This window comes from Vanessa cardui, chromosome Z (assembly GCF_905220365.1).
Source record: "Vanessa cardui chromosome Z, ilVanCard2.1, whole genome shotgun sequence".
NCBI lineage: Eukaryota > Metazoa > Arthropoda > Insecta > Lepidoptera > Nymphalidae > Vanessa > Vanessa cardui.
In genome coordinates, this window is record NC_061154.1 from 5801841 (window position 1) to 5825867 (window position 24027).

Here is a 24027-nt window from a genome sequence, read left to right on the forward strand (position 1 = left end):
TATGATTTTTCTTTTCTGACTCCCTTTTTATTATCTACGATAAAATAAATTAAATGAAAGAAAATACATAGTTTATTTGTCAAAGATCACATACTTCGGAAATATTGGTATAAATATTTTGCCATTGCCTCAATGATTGAATTATGAATGTGAAGAGACTTGAGGTTGCATATTATGGTTGTAGCTCACATTGGCTGTTCGGATTACTTGCAGTCTCCGTCGTCAACATAGGAGAAAGAGGGAGGGCCATTTAATAAATTTCTCAAAAGACTACAATAATGAACCTGTGAAGGAAGACAGGTACCAAATTTGTTAGTTTATTTAAATTTGGAAATGAGTGGATATGGCATCTAATTATATGGCTTAATCTTATTCATATAAAATACCTTAGTCACTAGTAAAAACGATCAATAGCCGATTTCAATATTATGCCTACTGTTTTAATTAAGCCCCAGAATAATATGCCATTTAACAGCAAATGACTATCATTAATAAGGAATGGAAATTCTTAATATAATACAATTTTAAATATATTTCAATAAAGAAGGTAAGATTAAATACTTCAGTTCAGACATTTCTTGTTCGTATGCAGACAGATGGTTCTTAATTTTATTTTAGTGATAAATAAGATTATTAAAATTTTATTATTAATTTTAGATTTAGATTTTCATTTTGCTTTTACAGCTTTAAAAGCAGTAATAATACCTAGTTTTTCATATTTTAAATATAGGCATGTCTAAAGAAACTGGTCTAATGAAAGTACCCACTATAGTTTCTTTTACCAAAAGTTATAGCGATGCCTTTGACTTTTTATAGCACTTTATTTTCAATAATTCCAAGCAAAAATTAATTATCACCAAGGCCAAGCCCAAGTTTTATATCTATATAGTATATTAAAATTTCGCTTATTGCAATATACATAATCTTTATTTCTATGACATTGTGAAGAAGTACATTTTAGCCATAATAATCTGTTTATAAATATTAAGAAAACAAACGTTATAAGTTTAATTTGTCGGCCAAAAGTAATAATTTAACCGATTTACGAATATAAGATTGAGCAATTATTATAAATGTAGTATGTTATTAAGCCAAATAAAAATGTTGTAGAAATGAAAATATTTTTTTTATACCTTAAAAGCATAGTTTGATAATAATTAAAGCGTACTAAAGTTCTGATTCAATTTTTCATCTCTGAAATCACCTAACATGTATTGTGAAGTCTGTGGTTCCCTGACAGGTCTATTACAAATTTGACAATTGATGTTAAAGTTATTGTATTATCTGCGATTACTTTGAAGTACGAGCTATCGCTCGATACAATCTCTTTGGCTTATTAAGGAAAATCCTTTTCGTAGCAAATTAAGACTTTCCATCGTTTTCAAGATCAGAGAGGCCCTGTTATCCTGTCATCATCAGGGTCTACAAGTTTTGCTCGTCTGGATTCCAAGTCATTCAGGTATTATTGGAAACGAGATGGCTGACTCTTATGCAAAGACTGCTACACAATTTGGTTCATCGGAGCATTTTGTCAATTCTGCTAGAGATTTACTCACTCTTGCGAAAGCTGAAATGGATAAATCCTGGAACTCTTTTTGGATTTCATCAAAATCGGTTAAGGGTAAGTATTATTCGGCGTTACAACCTAAAATTCCGAGGCGTCCATGGTTTTCATTTCACAGGCACGCTGATCGTTGGATCATTTCCACTATCTGTCGTTTACGCCTCGGCCATTCCTGCACACCTGTCCACCTAGCAAAGATAAGAGTTCGTGATCACTCGCTGTGTGAATGTGGCCTAGACGAAGGTTCCGCAACCCACGTCCTGTTCCTTTGTCCTAAACTTATTCATCCCCTTTACGACGTTCTCCCTCCTAAAGTCCCCCGCCCTATAAATGTTGAATGTTTGTTGACGTTTGTGTTTAGTCCATTTTGTTCTTTTCTATGTAAATATATTAAATGTAATAAAATTAAGTTGTGAATAGTCCCATTGAGTGTTATATTTTAGTATATATAGTTTAGAGTACTAACAATTATTTTTATTGTAACATATTATTAACCCTTAATGTTTGTGTTGTTCTAGGTTGAGGATTAACAAGGAAATTACCACTACTATGCTAGTCTTCAAAATTTAATTGAGTTTGTTTCCTCAACTGTTCCGATCAATCTCTTTCGTGTCTTCTCCATCCTACGTGACATTGGCGAAATAATCTGTGCCCTGTCGGCACAACTAAAAGCCATTAAACCAAGAATTGAATTGAATTGAATCTCTTTGGCTTTGCCCTAACAATACATTGCTTCGTTTCTTTTTGTTATTTTGCTGTTGATAATTTTGATATTTATATTTTTTGTCTTATCTTATGAGTGCTTTTAAAATCTATTAAATTTACGTTAAACTATTTAGGTCAAAGTGAAATGTGTACCTCGTTATGTGACTCATTTTAATTATTTTGTTTGTAAAGTATGTTATTAGTTCAACCATGTTATTGTTTCTGACATAGTATTTTACATCTGCAAAAAGTGGAAGTCTGTCCTCATGGATACGCCGCCTGTACCTAAACCCCGGAGCGCATTTCCGCCCCAAAATGATTTAAAAACACCTGTACCTCTGCCACGAACAAAGGCACCGGTGATTCAAGACAGGGTCTCTGCTTCAAATATATTACGTTCGATAAGTTCCGTGTCCAAACAAATATCAGAAGATGTAGCACAAAAAGTGAGTAGCTCGGCTAAGTCTGCTAATGAAAAATTTGAAAAGTCGATTTTGGATGGATCTAAGTTTGCCAAAGGAACTTTAGAAAAAACATTAAGTACATCGAAAGCTGTTCGGGATTCTGTCACTAAATCCGTTATAGAAAGTACGAAAACTGCAGGCCTTAGGTTACGTATGACTAAGAAAGCAGAAACCTTTGATAATTTAGACAACCAGAGATGTACTTCTATGCCAGCTGTTGATGTAAGTTTCTTTGACAATATTCAATTTCACTCACCACTGCTCGAACAGAAGAGATTTAGAAATGATGATGACGACTTGAATCGTAATAAAGTGTCACCTCTTCAGCTGAACTCATCCCATCTTGATGACCTGTCCCTGTTTTCTAGTAATTCTGATTCCAATGCAGACACAGTGAGTAATTTTTCACATGACAGTAAAGAAAATGAATGTATTGACGCTTCTTTGAGTTTTGATAGTGAAAATGCTTATGATACTCCGAGGCCATCGCGACCTAATAGTGTGGTTAGTGTTAGGTCGGCCCCCGAGATACCAGAGAGACGAAAAAAAAGAGAAAGTTCTATTGAAGTTATGAGACAGAATTCCATGTATGAAAATTGGACACTTCCACATCCATCGCCTAGCTCTTCTAAGGCTGTGATAGAAACAATTCCAAGACCAAGTAAGAGTACTATTTATGAGTTTGATCCATTGACGAGTAATGTCACTTCTGCACAAAAATATGATGGGGTAAGTAATGAGCTACTCCTATTAGAGTCATTCCTGATTGGAGATACATACGGAACCATTGTATCAACAGATAGTGGAAATGATGATGTCGTTTATGATATTGGTGAGAGTGATTACTTTAATCCTCCTACTCCACCTGAAAGATTTGATAGTCTCTTACCAGAAGAAACTTTGTGTAAGAATGCATCATCTCCACCAACTAATGATAAAGACAAAAATGCTAACTGGTATGTCAGTAATGATTCAGTATCAGCTGTACCCACAGAAGCGGATTCAAAACATTCTAATTCTATGATGCAAAGATTTTCTAACATGCTAAAATTTGACAGTGTATTAAACAAGTCAAATAAGCAAACAGCACAAAAAGTTGAAGTAGTACAAAGACCTCCTATAAATAATTTACCTGTACCATATTATAGTGGAATCTTAAATAAGGTAGTTTCAGGAGTAGAGGATTTGTTTAAAAATTCACAAAATCGCTACTGTGTTCTGTCAGATCAAAAATTGATGTGTTACACAGATCCGACAAACTCTATCTTGAAGGAAGCATACACTTTTGAAAATATTTACTGTCTGCAACTTGTTTTACCACTTTCATCCAGGTAAAAATCAGTATTAAATTGTCATTCAGCACTGTCAACATCATTGAATATATTTTTTTAATCGATCACTTCTTTATTTCCAACAGCACTACGAGTAACTCTTACTGTTTTGAACTGACCGTGTCAACTGGTGTTCGTAATACTCCTCGCAAGATATTGTTCAGTTGTGCAAGTGCTTCAGAAAGACGTAACTGGACTCAAAAAATAGCTGAACACCTAACTAATGGTTTTCCCACAAAATATACAGCAGAATACACCCGTTGCGGCTGGTGCTATCTAAAGGTATTGTATATGTGTATTATGAAATTACGAAATTTACATATATTTGCTACTATTTGCTGATAACAATTCAAATTTTATTCTCATATATCTCAATATAATATGGTATCACAATAATTGTTATGGCTTATTAAAGACTCCCATTAATATTTGAAACAAATAAGATATGTATAACTTCAGTCCATTATGTATGTTCAAAACGAAAATATTAGTAATTAGAAATTGTTTAAATAATAAATATTGCACAAAAATTTGATATACCTGACATTAATTTATTTGATCATTGCATGCAAAAAAATTCTTTTTCTATGTTTATTGTTATCACTAACAAAAATGCTTTGCCTATATGTATACTGTCAAATGATTTTTTAACGAATCCTTAAGGATCAATACTGCACTATTATTATCAACGCGAGTCATGAACTCGCTCAACCGTTAGGCATTCTTATAATACTTCGATTAAATATTAATCGTGTCGGCGTTCTTCACATCAGCACAACAACCCTTTATATACTGTGTATGAAAATTGGTCAATAATAACTGCAATAACATGTCTAATTCATTATTATAAACAAGTGTAACTTTGTGATTCAGGATATAACAGATAGGTAGATGAAACTAATGTATAGAGTGATGAACATTAGCACAAGTTTATCGTAATAAATTAATAACACGCGTATTGAGCACAATACTCCATTTCATTTACACAATATTTATCTCTATTCCTTATCGTTCCTATGTAATTACTACCTTTGTTAGTTGATGTAGATATTTTATTGCATTCGAACAATATTTTGGATTTTTATGTTTATGTGTATGTATGAATTCAATAGATCTTTTTAATAAGCTTGATTTATAATAATGATATTTATACGTATACAAAACTATTCATACATTTTTTTCATTGCTAATATGTGCTGCACTGTTAGAGCACTCGAATTGATTCATGCCTACACAATCTACAGTATGCAAGTAATTGACCTGTTTATATAATGACACATATATTGGATCAAAGGCAATGCGATTGTCCCCACATCGTATTCGAAACTGAACTTTAGTATCTATTAAAAAGTATGTGTAAAGAGCTAAATTTACTTTAACGATATTATATTTCGTGTGCCTAATTATTGAACTATATATTTCAAGATTTAAAAATAAAAAAAAATCCAATGATTTATACACTTCTGCAATGTGAGAACAATTAAGTATGTTTTGAAATACAAGTTACATTGCCCTTTTTTGTTGTATATTTGCTTTGTGGGAATGAGAAATGCATATGCGAATGATTGTACCACAGCGTTATTGATTTTATGGTGTTTCATATTTAGCGAACTCTATCTGACTTTAAATTTTATGTTACGACGATGCATGATGAAATATATCAAGTAATTTTTTTAATTCACCTACTTAATCATATCTTGTGTTTTTATCTATAAAAAATCGCTGTGTTTTTGAACGCGCATTACGGTAAAACTGCTGAATATTTCGATGGCAAATTGGTACCATTATATTCAGCGCGTTTCAGATAAGGTTTTCTGCCTAAATATTATCATGCAGTAAATTTCAACGTAATCACCGTTATAGTAATTTCGTATGTAAAATAAAACGCTCGATGCGAATGTTTTATAATATGTGTGCTATGTATATATATTTGCTTGCTGCATTATCTCTCACGAATCGACCGTGTTAGATAATCGAATGATACTGAATTTTATTTTTAAATAAAACGAATTCAGATTTCAAACGAAATCTAAATTTGTACTAATTGAATCTGTATCTTGCAAAATATTAATCAATCATCGTACTCTTTGTAACGTCTCAAGATCAACATTCATTGTTGTAAACGTGACCAAAAGTATTAAGCAACGCGTTTTCCGTTATCTTGATCTTAAATAATCAAGACGTTTGTAATCTTCATCGTTTATTGTTTTGAAATGTGCTGCTCCTTTATCGACTGCTGTAATAAAGATAATGAAACTTCCATTATGAATAAAATACGTTTTATTAATGAAATCGTTGATATATTTTAATATATATTAATTATTTAGCTATTTGTATATCGTTATTGTATTATGTAATGATTTTGATTGTAGCTGTTGCTATGGCAGTTGAAAGTATATGTTGTATGATACGAGAAGGTCGACGTCGAGATCTAATGCAAAAGGGTATATGTTGATTGGCAGGAAGGTGTCACTGGTGAGTGGCGCGGCGCGTGGGTCATGCTGATCCGACGGGTGCTCGCCTATTACAGCAGCAGCGATGACGTGCGCACCGTCGACCTCAGGAAAACGAGATGTGTCGGTACGTATGTACACCACTACAAAACAATAGGCTATTTGACTAGTTTTTAAAATCCATTTTATATTATTAAGTAGAGCTTAAGGAACCCAGTAAAAATTGATTTTTTTTATTTCTAGTACATATTTGCCGAAAAATATCATATTAAAAATTCCATATTTAAATAACGCGCGAAAATAATACTTGGACAATATGGCGCTGCAATGGGGTCGGTGACGTCGCTTTGCTGTCTTTTAATCTGTGGTACATATAGTAGAAAAGCAAGGTTTACAAGAAAGTGACTTCATCATAAGCCCGGCCAATCAGGAGCGTTTTGTGTCACGTTACAAACGTTTGAAGAAATGCATTTTTATTTATTGATTTTTGAATAAATTAAGTATTATTTTCAAGTTTCGTTAGTAAATAACCATTTTTAAACTCATAATATACACTGATTACAAAAATTCACAATTTATTTTTCGCATTGTCAAATAGCCTATTACATTTATACATATATGTATATGATTAGATATGGATTCGTCGATATACCATAACGATATTTTAATATTTGTTAAATAGCAAAACTTTTGTCGAAAGGCATCTTGGGGACAAAGTACAGTTTTTTTATTAAACGGGTGTCAATACAACAATGATTCTCTCCATAACGGTTTACCGTGCGCTTGTATAGCTTTAGCTATACAAGCGCACCGATGACGTTGCATGTGTAACTATTTCCTATATAGGAATGAGTCTATACTGTTTTATAATGGCTTACAATTTGTATTATTCCCAGAATTATTTATCGGAATCGTAAATAATATGGTAATTTTATCACCATGAAGCGAGCAATGTCACGCAGATAGAGCAATATCACAATAGTTATTTGCAATTATTCATTTCCGCTTTGAACCTTCCGTTGCTAAGTTAGTCTTTTTTTTTTATTAATAACGCACGCAATGATCAACACGGTGACGAATTAGACAAGTTGAAACTATATAAAATATAGTGGTTGTCGCCTATAGCTTCTTCCGCGTTTTTGGGGTTTTTAATCAGCTGTTTGGTATAAAAAACCTCTCCTTTTTGGGGTTTAATCTTGCTTCGTACATCGCATTTATAATACTAATATAATGAACCTATGTTGAATTGCGATACGACTGCTATAGTTTCATCGATGATACTCCTTATCTAGCTTTGGTTGTGGGGAACTAAAATTTATTTGTCTGTGTAGGGGTAATCCCCGTAAGTAATAATCCATTTATAAAATATTTTACTGCTAGAAAGCTACAATAAAAAATAAGGCTAAAGTGTGATGATATAAATATAATTTACACATTTATAATTTATACTATATAATTCTTTATTAATAAAATTCACTCTTGCGAAGCCGGTTAGACTTCTCGGTGATTTCAATATAATTATGCGTATAATGATGCGTATTTAGGATACCCGACAAAAGATATAAGCGAGTACATTGCATTGTGCTAATAGGTTACAAAATGTATGCCAAATAAACGTAAACAAAACTAAATGTTACATAGTGGTAATTAACAAAACAACAGGAACTACAAAAGTAAGATAATGTTAAACAAATGTTAAATTGACTATTAATTACATACAATTCAAAATATTAATAAAAATAAAATAAGTATAAAAGTTATGTACGTATTTAGCGACATATCATGCTTCCAAATATTTTATTAGACATACATTTACATAAGTAATGTTTTTTTTCTTCATCGGTCTATGTAACGAAAAGCTATTTTATTAGAAATTAAGTTTTTAACGCTAGTTCAAGTAGATACTAATTAATCATCCGTTGTAAGTTGACGAGACTCGATGATTCATTGGTTCTAGGTATCGTTTCCTTCATACAGTTGTGTTTATTTAGAAAACGGCGCATACTCCAGCAATGATACATCTCATTATCAAAGAATATCGGAGCGATGGAATTAATCGTATGTTAGTTTAGGGCTCAGCTCATCACTTGAAATGATATGAACATCGCAGAAAAATTAACGATAGTGAAATAGAAATAAAATGTACTTCGAAGTATATATTGTATTCAGGTAGTTGTTTACAAGCACCATTTGACTCATCATTTTGTCACGTCTGTCATGTAATCCTAATTGACACGTTTATAAAACATTCATCACATGCTCGTGCCAAAACTTTAACAAGTCTGCTGGCGATACCTCTTATTTAATTACTAGTAGACGCCCGCAGCTTTGCTCGCGTTTTAGGTTGTTGGTTGTCTTGTGTTATGCAAAAAAAGTAGTCTATGTCCATTCTTGAAGTTCAAGTTTGCTTCATACCAAATTTCATCGAATTCGGTTCAGCGGTTCGGCCTTGAAGGAGCGAGAGACAGACAGAGAGTTACTTTCACATTTATAATATTAATAAAGATTGATTATTTTTTATCTGTGGTGCTTAAATATGCTGCATATTGTCAACTATGGTTTTTTTCGATTCTATACTATCGTAAAATCGAGTCTAGTACAACTTAGGCGTAATTTCAATTAAAAATATACTCTTTCATTAATTATATTATATATACAGTGTAACTACAGGCACAAGGGGACATAACATCTTAGTTCCCAAGGTTGGTGGCACATTGACGATGTAAGGAATAGTTAATATTTCTTACAGCGTCATTGTGGGCGATGGTGACCACTTACCATCAGGTGGCCCATATGCTCGTCCGTCAACCTATTCCATAAAAACAAAAACAAACAAACATTAATAGGGAGTTAGGTATTTTGGATGATTCAAATGTCAATGAATATATTCTACGTATAAAAATGTTGCTTCAGAATCGTATTTACTTTTATGTATTTTTAGTTACACAGGACGCGGACGAGGAGACGAAACAAGCATGCCCCTCGGATGGAAGTCCGAACCTTCTCTTAGACTGTCCACAAACTACTTTGTATTTAAGATTTCCACACGAAAGAGAACTAAAGGTGGGTTTAAAATATTTAAGATTCAATTGTAACAAATGATAAAAAATTTATAAATTATTCGAGAGTGTCATAATTGATATAATTTGATTTACATGCCATATAAAATAGTCTGGTAACAGTCATTTATTTATAAGCGTTTGTTACTAATAAGACGTGAATCACGAGGATTGTATTACTTCATTTCTTAAAAACGTCGACTGTGTCTTTATAACTAAAGTCATTTCAGTCAAGATTTGTTGGAAACATTTATATATACGACTTTAATTAATAAATAAACAATTGTTCTATTTCTCAAATTTTAAATTGTAATCAAATCTTTACTTTAGTAATAAGATAATAAGACCGTGTTTTGCTTGACTTTTAATTATTTAATACTGTTCATTTTTTCAGGGTTGGAAGTACATGGTGAAACTGGCCGCACACAACAACGGCGCTCACATCCACCACCAACAGTTAACCAAGGAGGATGTCCCAGTCATAGTTGACAAATGTCTTAGCTTCATTTATGCACATGGTATGTTTTCCAATGGAAGTAGGAAAAAAGATAAACAAATATATTTTTATTGATAATACAATATTATAAGAGCCGAGATGGCCCAGTGGTTAGAACGCGCGCATCTTAATCGATGATTTCGGGTTCAAGCCCAGGCAAGCACCACTATATATATGTGCTTAATTTGTGTTTATAATTCATCTGGTGTTCGGTGGTGAAGGAAAACATCGTGAGGAAACCTGCATGTGTCTAATTTCATCGAAATTCTGCCACATGTGTATTCCACTAATCCGCATTGGAACAGCGTGGAATGTGTTCCAAACCCTCTTCTTAATGGGAGAGGTGGCCTTAGCTCAGCGGTAGGTAATTTACAGGCTGTTACTTTTTTTTTTATAAAATATTATTACACTCACTAAATATTTTCATTTTAATTTCACTTCCAAAATGTGATAAAATTTTCATCGATGTTTAAAACCCCAAACATAGTGGATGTCACAGATTAATCAAGCCCTCGAATGATATCGCGTCAATTTCTAATCATCTTGTTTATTGTTTTTTTTTTTTTTCATTCTGAAATACGCTGAATATAATAGTTAATTTATATCGATATAGAACCTATTGTTATATTAAGATATTTTATTTGACTATAGCTTTCGATGTATCATTTAATAAGTTCATCTTATTAAAGCTGAATATATTTTCAAAAATTAACAGTGTTTTCATAGCATTTTTATTTATATTGGAATTACTTTACCAGAGATATGAATATTCACAAGTAAACACAAATATAACTAGAAGGAATGGGTCAGATTTATTATATTGGTCACGTGACACTTGTCACTGCTTTACTAGTGTGTGTGTGCTTAGTGCCCAACTGACAACATCTCACAACAACAAAATCTGGACACTATTAATCAAATAATAATTCGTGTGTTTCTTTTCAGGTAGTCTATCGGAAGGCATCTACCGTCGTTCCGGTAGCGCGACGGTTCTCTCGGAGCTCCTCGCTCGTTTCCGCCGCGACTCGTGGTCGGTGCAGCTGACGCCGGGGCGGCACTCGGAGCACGACGTGGCCGGAGTGCTGAAGCGCTTCTTCAGGGACCTTCCCGAGTCGCTCGTGCCCCAGGATAAGCACACCGTTATGACGTCAGCGCTTGGTAATTTTCAATTTTTTTTTTTTTCTTTAAATTGAAGTTTTTTCATATCTCTTTGATAATAGAGTTGCCAGGATAAGCACACCGTTATGACGTCAGCACTTGGTAATTTTTAATTTTTTTTTTTTTTTTTAAATTGAAGTTTTTTCATATCTCTTTGAAAATAGAGTTGCCAGGATAAGCACACCGTTATGACGTCAGCACTTGGTAATTTTTAATTTATTTAATTTTTTTTAAATTAATGTACATCAAATCTCCCTGATAATAGAGTTGCTTCTATTATTAAGATGTATATAATTTTATTAATTCGTATGTCTCTAATTAATTAAAGCAATTTCGTTTCAACTTGATTTGGTAGTTTGGTTTATTGCTAATTATGTTTACTTGAATAACGGTTAGGTTGTGACAATCATACCAGGAACAGACATGATTACAATTATTAGTGTGTTTTTTTTATTATTCTTAGAAATAAAGGACACAAACGCGCGCCACGCTGCGTACCGAGCGGCAATGACGTCACTGCCGCCGATAGCGCGCAACACGGCGCGCAAACTGTTCGCGCACCTGCACTTTTTGCACACGATGGCGCACGCTAACAAGATGGCCGCCGAGAATCTCGCGTCAGTCTGGGCTCCCACTATCATGCCTGCTGCCTTGGTAAATGATAAAAAAATAACTCTGCTATGTATACATGACGAGAATTTGTGGTGGAGGGTGGCCTTAATGGTTCTAATTATACATAGATAAAGCTTTTGACCTACGTTCTGGGTGAATGTAAATCCATTTTACGGATTGGTTTTAGAATATACTTTTTTTATGAATGTGAACATAGTTGAGCAAACGAGATCAAGCACACAAAAATATTTCAGATCCAGTATTAAAATACCGATACAGTGTCTTGTTTTATTAATGACTTCGCAAGGCATTTTTCCGTATCCGGTAAAAACGCAATCCGATGCTATATAATATAGTCCGGTGAAAAAGTTCCTATTATTAAGATGTGGACGTAAATGTAGGTGACGAATTCGTTGAAAACGAGCCTGTTAATACGAATTTGACTTATTCTTATAAGAAACACCAATGATGTGTATCATTTTGCTATGTTATTTTAAAATTAAGCCGGTAATACATTTTTAATATAATCTAATCTAACAGTAATGTGGCAGGGCTTTGTGCAAGTCTGTGTGGGTTTCACTGTTCAGTGTTCTGCCGCAAAACATCAATACTCAGTATGGTCTTGTTCTGGTTTGAAGGATGAGTCAGCCAAGGAGTGGCCGTGTTTAATAGTGCACTGACAATGTACTCAGTGGTTAATATTTGTGTACGACATCAATGTCTATGGCCGGTGGGGAAAACTTTAAAGCATATAGGCCATTTTCGGGTCCGCCTGGCTAGTAGATAAATCCTTTAACAACCAACATATTTTTCAGACTAGTCACAATCTGCAAACTGCTTGGTCGGCCAAGGAGCAGTATGTGGTTAGAGATCTGATCGCCAACTACGAGGCTATATGGGAACCCACTGAGGTTGAAGTCAGGCGGGAGGCCGCCATACGACGAGTGCTAGTTCGTGTTCTCAGCAACACGGTGCCTTCGCCCCCCAAAGCGGCCGGGGACCTCAAGGCGTGGATCTACATTCACGACAGGAATACATGCCATCAAGTTGCCGTGAGTAACATTATATATCAAATAATAAAGCATCAAATGTTATTTTTCAATATTTATTTTATATAGGTACTTATATATATATATATATAGAGCCGAGATGGCCCAGTGGTTAGAACACGTGCATCTTAACCGATGATTGCGGGTTCAAACCCAGGCAAGCACCGCTGTTTCATGTGCTTAATTTGTCTTTATAATTCATCTCGTGCTCTGCGGTGAAGGAAAACATCGTGAGGAAACCTGCATGTGACAAATTTCATAGAAATTCTGCCACATGTGTATTCCACCAACCCGCATTGGAACAGCGTGGTGGAATATGTTCCAAGCCCTCTCCTCAAAAAGGGAGAGGAGGCCTTTAGCCCAGTAGTGGGAAATTTACAGGCTGTTACTTTACTTTTACTATTTTTTTTAGGTACTTATATGTCATACATATTTATAACTATCATTAAATATTAATTACTAACATATTAAGTTTTAACAAAATCAGACTAATGAATTATTAATTAATCATTATCTTATTGATAACTCTTCAAAATTTGATGCTATAAATACTATGTAGCATTTTTGTTATACTATTTCTAGTACAATTTTTGAAACTAAAGCAATAATTAATTAAATTTCAGTTGACACCGAACAAAACTAGCTCAGATATATGCATAGAATTATGCGAGAAAAGTAAAATGGAATCGCATATGCTTATGCTGGAAGAGGTGATATGCAACGACTCCATGCGACGTGTCGTCCACATAGACGAGATAGTCCTCGACGTCGTCCTCAGATGGGGTTACTGGGACGAAGAAGATAGGAAGGATAATTACTTGGTGGTGAAAGAGAATAAGATACTTCACGAATTGGAAGCGTTACGACATTCCACGTCGCTCGTCTGCGGTGAGCTGCGATTGGCCAACGAGAGTATGAAAGCGTTCAAGTTACACATGTTTGAGTTTAACGATTCGAAGCTATGTTACTTCAAAGATAAACAGGTGGGAACAGTGCTTACATCTATACATATAATAAAATTGGAGTGTCTGTTTGTAATATTAAAGTAGCCATTTTTTACTCAATGCCTAAGTATGTATACACGTTCTTTGTCTGTCTGTCTGTATGTTTGTTCCGTCTAATACCTGGAACGGCTGGACCGATTTTGACAGGACTTTCACTGGCAGATAACTGGTATAATAAGGAGTAAATAACGCTACAATAATATTTTCTTTGTTGAATTCAAAAGCGTACAAGGTCGCAGACACAGCTATAATGTGATGAATATTCCTAGTGCTTAAAGGTCTTAAAATATTTTTTCAATTAAAAGTAATTAATTGTATATTTTTTGTTCAGGGTTCTCATAAAATAGAAGAATGGAATATAAAAGACATTTTGTGGTACGTCGGCCACGAACCAAAGCGAAATCCACAGTCGCGTTGGTCCATTACATTTATACCTAGGAACAATAAGCAGAAACGGTAAGTTATTTCCGTTTAAGTTCAAACAGTTCGCAAATATTATACTAAAAATACCTAATAATTACTTTGTTACTTTAGTTTATAATTTATTGTACAACAGATCAGACTAAATAATAGTGAAGTACAATTTTGAGTTTTTAATTATTATTTATGTTATTATTTAATTATTTTTAATATGTACTAACTTCAAAATATTTATTTATTGTGCTACCGCTTTTAAATAGACGTTTTTTGAGAGTTTTTTACAAATGATTTGAATATAATGATTGGCAAAGTTAAAAATATATTTTTAATACAATAAAGAAACTTTGCCCAAGAAGGAATTATTAATGAGCGGAGTCGTAAAGTTGGCATAAAAATCTTATCCTTGCGACTCTTACACAGTTGCAAGGATAAGATAAGTATACGTAGGTATATTAATTGTAAATAAGTTATATGCAAATTGAAGGATTATTTATCCGTTTCTTTTATTGGGATAAAGTATCTTGCCTTGTAGTTTGATGATACGACACTATGATTAAAATGTTATCTATAAAAGTCAGTAATTAGTAGCATTTTTTTATTTATGTTAGAAAAATAACATAATAGGCTATTTGACAATGCGAAAAATAAATTGTGAATTATTGTCATCAGTTTCTATTATGAGTTTAATGGTTATTTAATAACGAAATTTGAAAATAATACTTAATTTATTAAAAAATCCATAAATAAAAATACATTTTTCCAAACGTTTGTCACGTGACACAAAACGCTCCTGATTGGCCGGGCTTATGACGAAGTCACTTTCTTGTAAACTTTGCTTTTCTACTATATGTATCACAGATTAAAATACAGGAAAGTGACGTCACCGACCCCATTGCAGCGCCATATTGTCCAAGTAGTGTTTTTGCGCGCTATTTAAATATTGAATTTTCGCTAGTAATGATATAACTTGTTTCCTTTTACAGAAGTAAAGATCGTCCGTGGTTTGGGTGTACAATAGCGGGCGCGGTCACAGAGGACCAACTGAAATGGATGACCGCCATGACGTTCGCCGAACATAAGAACATTCTGCCGATTCCACGTCTTGTCATAACTTAGACTTAAATTTATACAGTGATAAAATATAATAATTTACTAGATATCGAAATATTAAGATATTTTTAACCAAATGATGATTGTGTTATACGTGCTGTTGATTTCAGTTGTCATGTTATTTGATTTTATTTATTTTATCGATGTTGACATTTCCTTTCTTTGATTTTCATCTGTTAGGTTTTATTATCTACGATTTTTTTCATAATACGGAAAAATATAAATCAAATGCGAGTCGCTTCAATGAAATTTTACAAAAGTAAAATATAGAAACTCTTTAGAGCTGTGTATGCTCCAAATTTAGGTTCGATTTCGATGTAGATATAAAAATTAAGAAAGCGTCCGACTCATGAGAAATAGACTAAAATCAGATTAAACTCCATTTTTTTATATACGTATTTTTAACTAGTTTAAAACGAATTATTAATTTGTATTTATATCTCACATGGCACAAATTCTGGGTTGTATTTGGTTAGAGTGTTTGGTAGTAATTTAAAAAGCACAAGTTTCATTTTAGACAAAAATAATAAATAACAATATTATTTTTAAACGAAAATTATAAGAGCTTAGAGAGAAGTGTATAGTGTAATAAATTCGTAATAAAACTGATGGCTTATGTAATGAAACCTCAATACGACTAGTGAAGGTAAAAAAAAGAATTTTACCTGAAATATCTGATATTAAATAGTAATCTTCTAGTTTCATTATTCATTTAAAATTTCCATCACTACTGTTAAAATATTTTACTTATCAAAAATGATGCAAGTTACAACGATACTAATCTATATTGAAGAAAATATAAAATAAATATTGAATAGTTAATTTATTGCTGAATTAATATTTGCTTAATGCATAAATGTTTATATTATTATTAATTTTTTGTTTGCTTTTAATCAAGTTACCATATTAGTTTTACACAAATTAAATTTTAGATTGATATTTTCACTGCACAAAGTTACGATTTTTTTTTTAAATTAAGCTTTTTCCATAAAAACAGGACTGGAATGAATGAAAGAAAAATATTTATAGTTCATTCGATTTCGGTTTTGAGCGAATCGATAATCGACTCTCCTGTCAATGCATTATTGTAAAATATAATAAGTTTTTATTATATTTCCTTTGATTCGTATAACAAATGTATGATTGTGAACAAAGGTTTCACAGTGTATCTATTTTCCTTTGTTTTTTGCGTTTGTCTAGAGAAAAAAAAAACGCTTTCTGCTATTTGGTACTGACGAAAATATGCCGACTGTGTGTTTGGTCGTTACTGCCAAAACAAACCGATTTTATTAAGTGCTAGTGTAATTAGAAAATTTCCAATTTAAACGTCTGTTAGATAAATTATACTAACGTCTAATTAGAATACATTATATTTTAAATATATTTCGTATATATTTTATGACCGTGGAATTTTTATATTATTTATATTTTAAACCAATCATGGAATTTGAATGTGACTATTTTTATCACTTGTATTTTTGATGTTATCTGTGGTGTTTTTGTATTTATACTCATGTAAAGCTTTTGCTATATTTTTTATTACATTCTTATTTCTCGCGAGCATTTTTCGGTGCCAAATAAATTTAATTTAAATCTATAAATAGTACCAACTTGTAAAAACTCAAAAAATTTTACATAACATACATAATTACAACAACTTACATAATTTACTGTGTATTGAAAATATTTTGAGAATTTATATGTATATAGTAGTATATTATGTATTTAAAACATTCGCGTTAATAATTTATATATATATATATATATATATATATATATATATATATATATATATATATATATATATATATATATATATATATACATTTATATGTTTGAGTGTGTAAAATGAAGTCTGCATTTTGATCTATTTATTAATTATCAATATACCAAAATTCTCCATGGAAAACTAATTAGAATTAAACATTTTTGGAACCTTAAAAAAATGAATTTATTTCACATTTAGATAATTTTCTTTTAATATGTATTGTTTTCACATGTGCCTTAATGTAATGTATATCGAGTGTTTTATCAAGTTTTGACCGTCTGGGGGATTGGCCTTGTCATTAACTAGATGGTCTAAATTTTATGAAACATTTTGAGTAGAGTATGTAACGGCTTTGATCAAATGTTAAGAAATCATGTCACATGCTATTAAAGAGGAACAGGAAAATGCTATAGAACAAGAGAAACGAGTAAATCTCTTTGACGATAGTACGAGAAGTAGTATCTCCGAATCACAGGATCTAATCTACTAAATTTGTGATAATTTGAGTCCCCGTACTGGTCCAAGGATAGGACCAGTACGGGGACTCAAATTATCACAAAAAATCAAATAGTTAATCAAAATCTGCCCAATCACATACATATAAAGATGTGCGTCGAGTCAATTAAGGCGACTATTTCAATTTTTTTTAATGGATTTTTAATATTAGGTATATAAATACTGTACGAATTGAACACAAATTGATATTTTGTAGTTTTACTTTATTAATGTGTTCATTTTGAGTGATGTTTTGGAAATTTTAAAAACAACAGTCAAATGAAAGGTAGAGTTACAAGTAAATGTAGTTGTATAGCATGTGATGCAAATCTGATATCTTTAACTATTCAGTCATTGCCATTCTTTACTCCCTAACAATTACGTCAATTTAATTAAATAATAAGGATAAATTTATATTATTATACACAAATTTATATCGTAAAGATTTATTAATATATACGCCTTTTTTGAGGCTTTTATAACTGTGTAAAATTATTGGTGAAATCTACACTAAATGAGGTGAGTTTTCTTCAATAATTATCAATCATACTGTGCATTTGTTAACAAGATTTTGCGGACGTTGTTATCACGTACACAAATGTACGTATGATTTGTGTATGACGTAAGCACGGCATTGTATATTTCATTTGAAAAATAGCTTATTTTTGGCTATTTTTTGTCGCAAAGGATTCCGCACATAATATAAACTGGAGGAAATTATTTTCGCTGGAAGGAAATTTTAAAAATATAACTTATAACTTAAAATTGTGTCCGTAAACAAGTTTTATTTAACAAAAATATTCTGTAACAAAAATATCAATTATTTACACTATAGGTTGAAAAATGTGATAAGGAACTGCTTACCAAAGCTAAATTTTTTTATATTATTTTAGATGTTTATGATTGTCTTCATACAGCTTTGCTAAAACCACTATGCCTAAGTAGGTACTAAAATTATGTCAATTTATAATTCATATGTAACATTGTTTATTTATTTTATTCTAATAAATATGAACTTGACAACTATGTTATCAAATATTAATATAAAAAATATATTTCGTATTTATATGTATGAATGTATAGAAGTCTATACTATAAAGGAAACTGTAGTATGTACATATTATAGAAGTAAGAATAAATATGTAACAATTTGATGTGAAGAGGAAAATATCAAGCCGAAATAGAATTTAATGTTTTCTTAATTTTATAAAGCACTTTTAATAATTAAGTGAAGCGGATGTTTTCACACAGCACGTTGCCGCATTGCTTTTTTTAACAATTTCTCATTTGTCATTAGCTTTAATGGATCAAGTTTTTTGGCGCCTAAAAGACAAACTTTTTCACGTATTCATCAAATTTGAAAAACCTTTGTTATCGAATGTACTCAATCTATAAGTTGTATCTGCCCAGTTTTATAGGTGGGTTTTATAGTGTATACTCTCATTAACATCATATTATATTGTAACCATTAAAACTCATAAAATATTCGTCTAATAATATATTACGTAATTAAGTAATTAATAATTGTAACTGTTGTGACTACGTTCATCGGATTAGTATTATTCTGTGGACTTTAAGACTATAAAAAATCTTAATAACTGTTTCTTAATCATATTTTGGTTATGGATTTTTTTATAATTCTATTAACATAAAATTTAAACGTTTCGCTTTAACTCTGTCACATGTTTAAATAAGCCACCCAGCTGTGGTATTTCTAAAAAAGAATATGTAATATATAAGTCAATTAAATGATTAAAAAATATATGGTTTTCAATTATTATTGTTACCTGTCTACAATAAATACTTATTTTTATAGGTTCTTTGGGCACTGGCTGAATATAGGCAAAGCCTTTTAAATTTTTTTTGTAAACAATTATTCGACTCGTTATCTAGGTTTGAGGGTTTACACTTATTCAATATACGTTGTTGATGCTATCAACAACTGCAGAGTAACAAATCTGATAACACTTAGCGTATGAACAGAAATTAAGAAATGCATACACAGAAATTCATATACTATATCTATGTTCTCTTAAACTACGTTGGCATGATCAGTGTGTTTGTTGTTCGAGAAATATTTTTCTCATTTAAAAGTATTATTAGTAATTCTTAGATTACTAATATAATTATTGCATTGGCATTTTTAGCCAATAAACATATCAAATTCTTAGAAGGTATAATATCTCACTTAACTTTTGAACATCCACTGTCGTAAATACTTTTCATATACCCATACGACTGTGTGACATACCAAAAAACAGTATGTGATTACCACCGCCCATTGACATCTGCAACACCGGGGGCATGCAGGTGCGTTGCCGGCATTTACCGAAAGAGTACCTACGCTCTTTCCTTAAAGGTTCCCAAATCGTATCGGTTCCGAAAAACCGCTTTTAGCCTAAATGGTCTATAAATGTTCACTATATTAAAACGAATAATCACATAATTAATTAATAAATCGAATGGACCAGTACACCAGCGAGGTGGGAAATATTACATAATGTGTGGTGCATGAAAAAAAAAAAACACAAAATGTATATCCAGCATTATATTGTGTAGAATAGTTAACGCTTTTATGTAAGCTAAAATACTACGCGGTTAAAGTCTTTGCTTTTATTGCTTAATACTTAGTCAAAGAGTTCAACAAGTTTTAATAAACGAATTACATAAAGTTCTGGATTTGGTCTATTAAATCTTTTCCCAAAAGGATGGATTTTAGGTTTTTATTTCTTAATTCTTTCTTAGTACAAAATATATTTATATTTTATTGTTTAGAGTGTTAATGTTGAGATTTTACGAATATACAATTTATTCACAATAAAATTATTTTCTAGTTTTCGTTTAATACTAAGTACACATACTTATTACATAAAACGCACATTTTGAATGTTTAAAAGAAAATGTATAGTTTTTACCCCGCTTAATATTTGTCCAAAAAAGTTATATAGCACTAAACAGTAATGATCGTAATGTAACCAATGCTGCAATGCTTTTAAAATGATTTCAATGCGATCACTGTATTCAAAACTTCCTTGAATTTCTCATCCCTGACAGGAAGACTCAGCTCCGCAGCGTGAGCGGTTACAAATATATTAATTGATTCTGATGTGTCATACGGCCAATATTGGTTATTTTCATAGTATTATGTCTTTTGGCACAAGGCCTTGTAGGAACTCTACATAATATATTTAATCTGTTTTCATTTCACTAATGATAGATTGCCTTCGTGCTACTTTAAGGCAAGTAAATATGTTTCAAACTGTTTCAAAGTAGGTGAATTAACTAAAACATTAATATTAATAATTATGTTAGTTACTTATGGTATAAGTTTCGAACTCGACAAAGTCAATAAAACCTTCATTAAGCAATATTGTCGTTTCTATATTAATATTCCGCAGACATTAATAACTATCCACAATTCATAAAATTGAATGTTTTTTAAAATCAATTTAATAGAAAAGGTGCATTTGTGTACTCAACACAAGATGTTACAGACGAAAAAAAAGTATATATTGTAATACATATACATAATTAATTGTATTACATTGATTGTTTCTTTTAAATGTTAGAAAAGAGTAAGAGTCTTGGTGAGAGCTATGACAATACAAGTGTTTATAAAAATCTACTCGTTTAATCTATATTTTCAAAAGATTTTTTTCTATACCTTAGTTATAAATGAAATATCTGTTAGATAGATTTTAAATCGGATTGTAGGTGAGAGTAACCAATGACTGAAAATTAGTCAGGAGTAATTACCGTAATTATACATATAGTATATCGTAAATATTATTTTTATTTTATTGAATTGACAACATCACGTTGTCCTTGAACAAAACAATGTATTCAGTTTTAAGTGAATATTGTAAGATATACGGATTACATTTAAAATGAAAAGGGAATCGATGTCGCCAGCGATGTCACCGGTGCCAGCTCGTGCCAGCCACGAGCGTGACCGCACGCCACCGCCCGCAGGACGACCGCATCAAAACAAAATTACTTTTAACATTAATAAACCATATTACTCTAATTTGCCTTTACTTTCTACTTCTTTTAACAAACCTTTCAAAAGTCCCCGTAATGTGTACCAGTTGTTTTTTACCTCCACCTCATATCGGATGACTTTTTGTATTTAAAGTTCTTTGTCTTCATTTAATTTCATAGTTATGACGTCTAATTAGAACAGTTTTGGGGAAAATTATGAGCACAACGTTCATTTATCAAAACGAAGGTATCAATTAGCTATAACTATGGCTGACAATGACACGACGAAGACTAAGCAGTTGACGGAGGACGAGATTAATAAGGTATGTATTATTGTTTAACCTTTTTATGAACTGTTGGTATTCTTAATATAGTATATAGGTACAAATGAAAATAATGTTGCGATATCAACTTTATAGAAATCTTTCCCCTAGTACCGACTTTAGTAAAAATATATAGTGAAGTATCTAAGTATTCGTATTCGTAGTCTAGTATTCATGAAATGACTAACTAAACTATAAATATGTACTATTTGATTCGCATATTTTACATAAATCGATACATAGCTGTGATAAGAGTATAAGCGAAATTGTTTTATGAGGGTAGGTATCTGTATACATTGCTATTATATAAAAACTTACGTGAACACAATATGTTCTGTTCTTACTTGCTTCGTTAGTTCTTTAAGGAGATAAAGAAAATGAGTCTTTAAATTTATATCATAACAGGCCATTACTTACCATAATTGAAAAGTCTTATGTAACATATTACATTGGAATACGCTCGTGGTTCTTTTATATAGCTACTATGTAGAGTCAAAGTGGATTACTACTTATCTATCATTAATATAGGTCGTGTTGAAATGGAGCAAAAATTATCAACAACATGTCTATTTAAATGATCAATTTATATAGTAGCTATTGTTGTACCATGATGCTGTTGTAGCATGATGAGATATATTAAGAATCAAATTCTATCATGTAATGTTAAATTAAAAACTGAAATCAGAAATGTTTAATATTTTCATAATTTGACCGTAAATACCAAATTGTTGAAATTGTCTAATATTATAATTAATTTACACTAATTCTTAACACATCATCTGGATGTCTACGATTGTATTTGAATATCATACCATGTCTTGAACATGGAAGTGGATGGACGATCAAAGAAGCGATGGATGGATTGTGTGAAAGAAGATATGGTTAGAAAGAATGTTACTTGTGAGATGTGTGAGATTCTGCGGTGACAACAAATAAAATTGGGATAAAGGAGATCATCTTTACATCAGATACATCTTTTTAAAATTTAACTTTATACAATAGTGAAAAGACCAATTCAAATTATTATTGTTTTTACGACACTAAGTACGAATTACATTTTGTTTTTAATTAGCGCGGCAAAGACCGCTAAACACGACTGGAGATGCTAGTGCTAGTCGATGATGTAATGCCTGTTATGCCAGTAACTGTATAAAAATAGCTTTAAATGTTTTACTACCCTTTGATTACTTTTTTTGTTAATATGTATTATTGTATGTTTAGATTTCATTAATTAGCAAACTTGGATTCTTTTTTAAATTCCGCCTCATTACTTTAACAGAAAATTATTATATAATAATTACAGTTAAAAAGAAACAGAAAAAATATAGCTCTTTTTCTACAAACACTTTCTTTTATTATAATAGATAAGTAATTAAAAAAGTTTGTATTCAAAATATTTTGTTATGCTTAAAAGCTTGAAAAATTTAAGCTGTATTAAAAAAATATTAAATTTAGAACAAAGGATGTTGAGTTAATCTGTAACTCTGTTAACAATGTTAATTGAAGATATTATATTTTAATTTTATCATAGAGTGTGTTCTTTATGTATCACTGTGTAACTATAATAAAAAATTAACTAATTTTCATTGATTTCATTTGATGCATATGATCTTTTTTTAAATTACCAATTAGAAAGATACTCTAAAATTAATTTCATCGGTATTTTAATAAAGCGCTTATACGTTATAATGTACGTATGATATTATTTTGTTTAATTGCCACCCCGAATACTCGATATAACTGACACCTTTTGAAACACCTCGTTTGTTTTATCGATAATTTTACACATCCTATCAACACCTACAATATTGACAAAACGGATTGCGATTGCAGCTCGTTTATTTCTACGGTTAGTTGGTTAAATATAATATAAAATCCCATAAGTTTAAATTATTTTCAATAGTATATATAATACTATTTGTAATTAATATGTGATACCTTTATCAAAAAAAAAAACAATGGCTGCAAAAAGTGACAACGATAGGACCGAAGCGCGGGAACATTTTGAGAATCAATTACGTTTCGCGTTTGTTAA

At 31.4% G+C, this 24027-nt stretch overlaps 1 protein-coding gene and 1 long non-coding RNA gene across 2 annotated transcripts; both read left to right on the plus strand.

The window, feature by feature from the left end:
- The first annotated feature begins 2270 nt into the window (after positions 1 to 2270).
- On the plus strand, positions 2271 to 17179 carry LOC124543052 (arf-GAP with Rho-GAP domain, ANK repeat and PH domain-containing protein 2). Its single transcript, XM_047121070.1, has 11 exons — positions 2271 to 4064; positions 4151 to 4346; positions 6527 to 6644; positions 9459 to 9580; positions 9971 to 10094; positions 11018 to 11230; positions 11694 to 11884; positions 12658 to 12894; positions 13515 to 13874; positions 14227 to 14351; positions 15299 to 17179. Exons 1-11 carry the CDS (start codon positions 2536 to 2538, stop codon positions 15429 to 15431), a joined length of 3348 nt encoding a protein of 1115 aa, XP_046977026.1. The 5' UTR covers positions 2271 to 2535; the 3' UTR covers positions 15432 to 17179.
- Positions 17180 to 17238: 59 nt separating this feature from the next.
- LOC124543279 lies at positions 17239 to 19450 on the plus strand. Its single transcript, XR_006967439.1, has 2 exons — positions 17239 to 17687; positions 17719 to 19450. It is a non-coding gene; the product is annotated as an uncharacterized LOC124543279 (long non-coding RNA).
- Positions 19451 to 24027: the final 4577 nt, after the last annotated feature.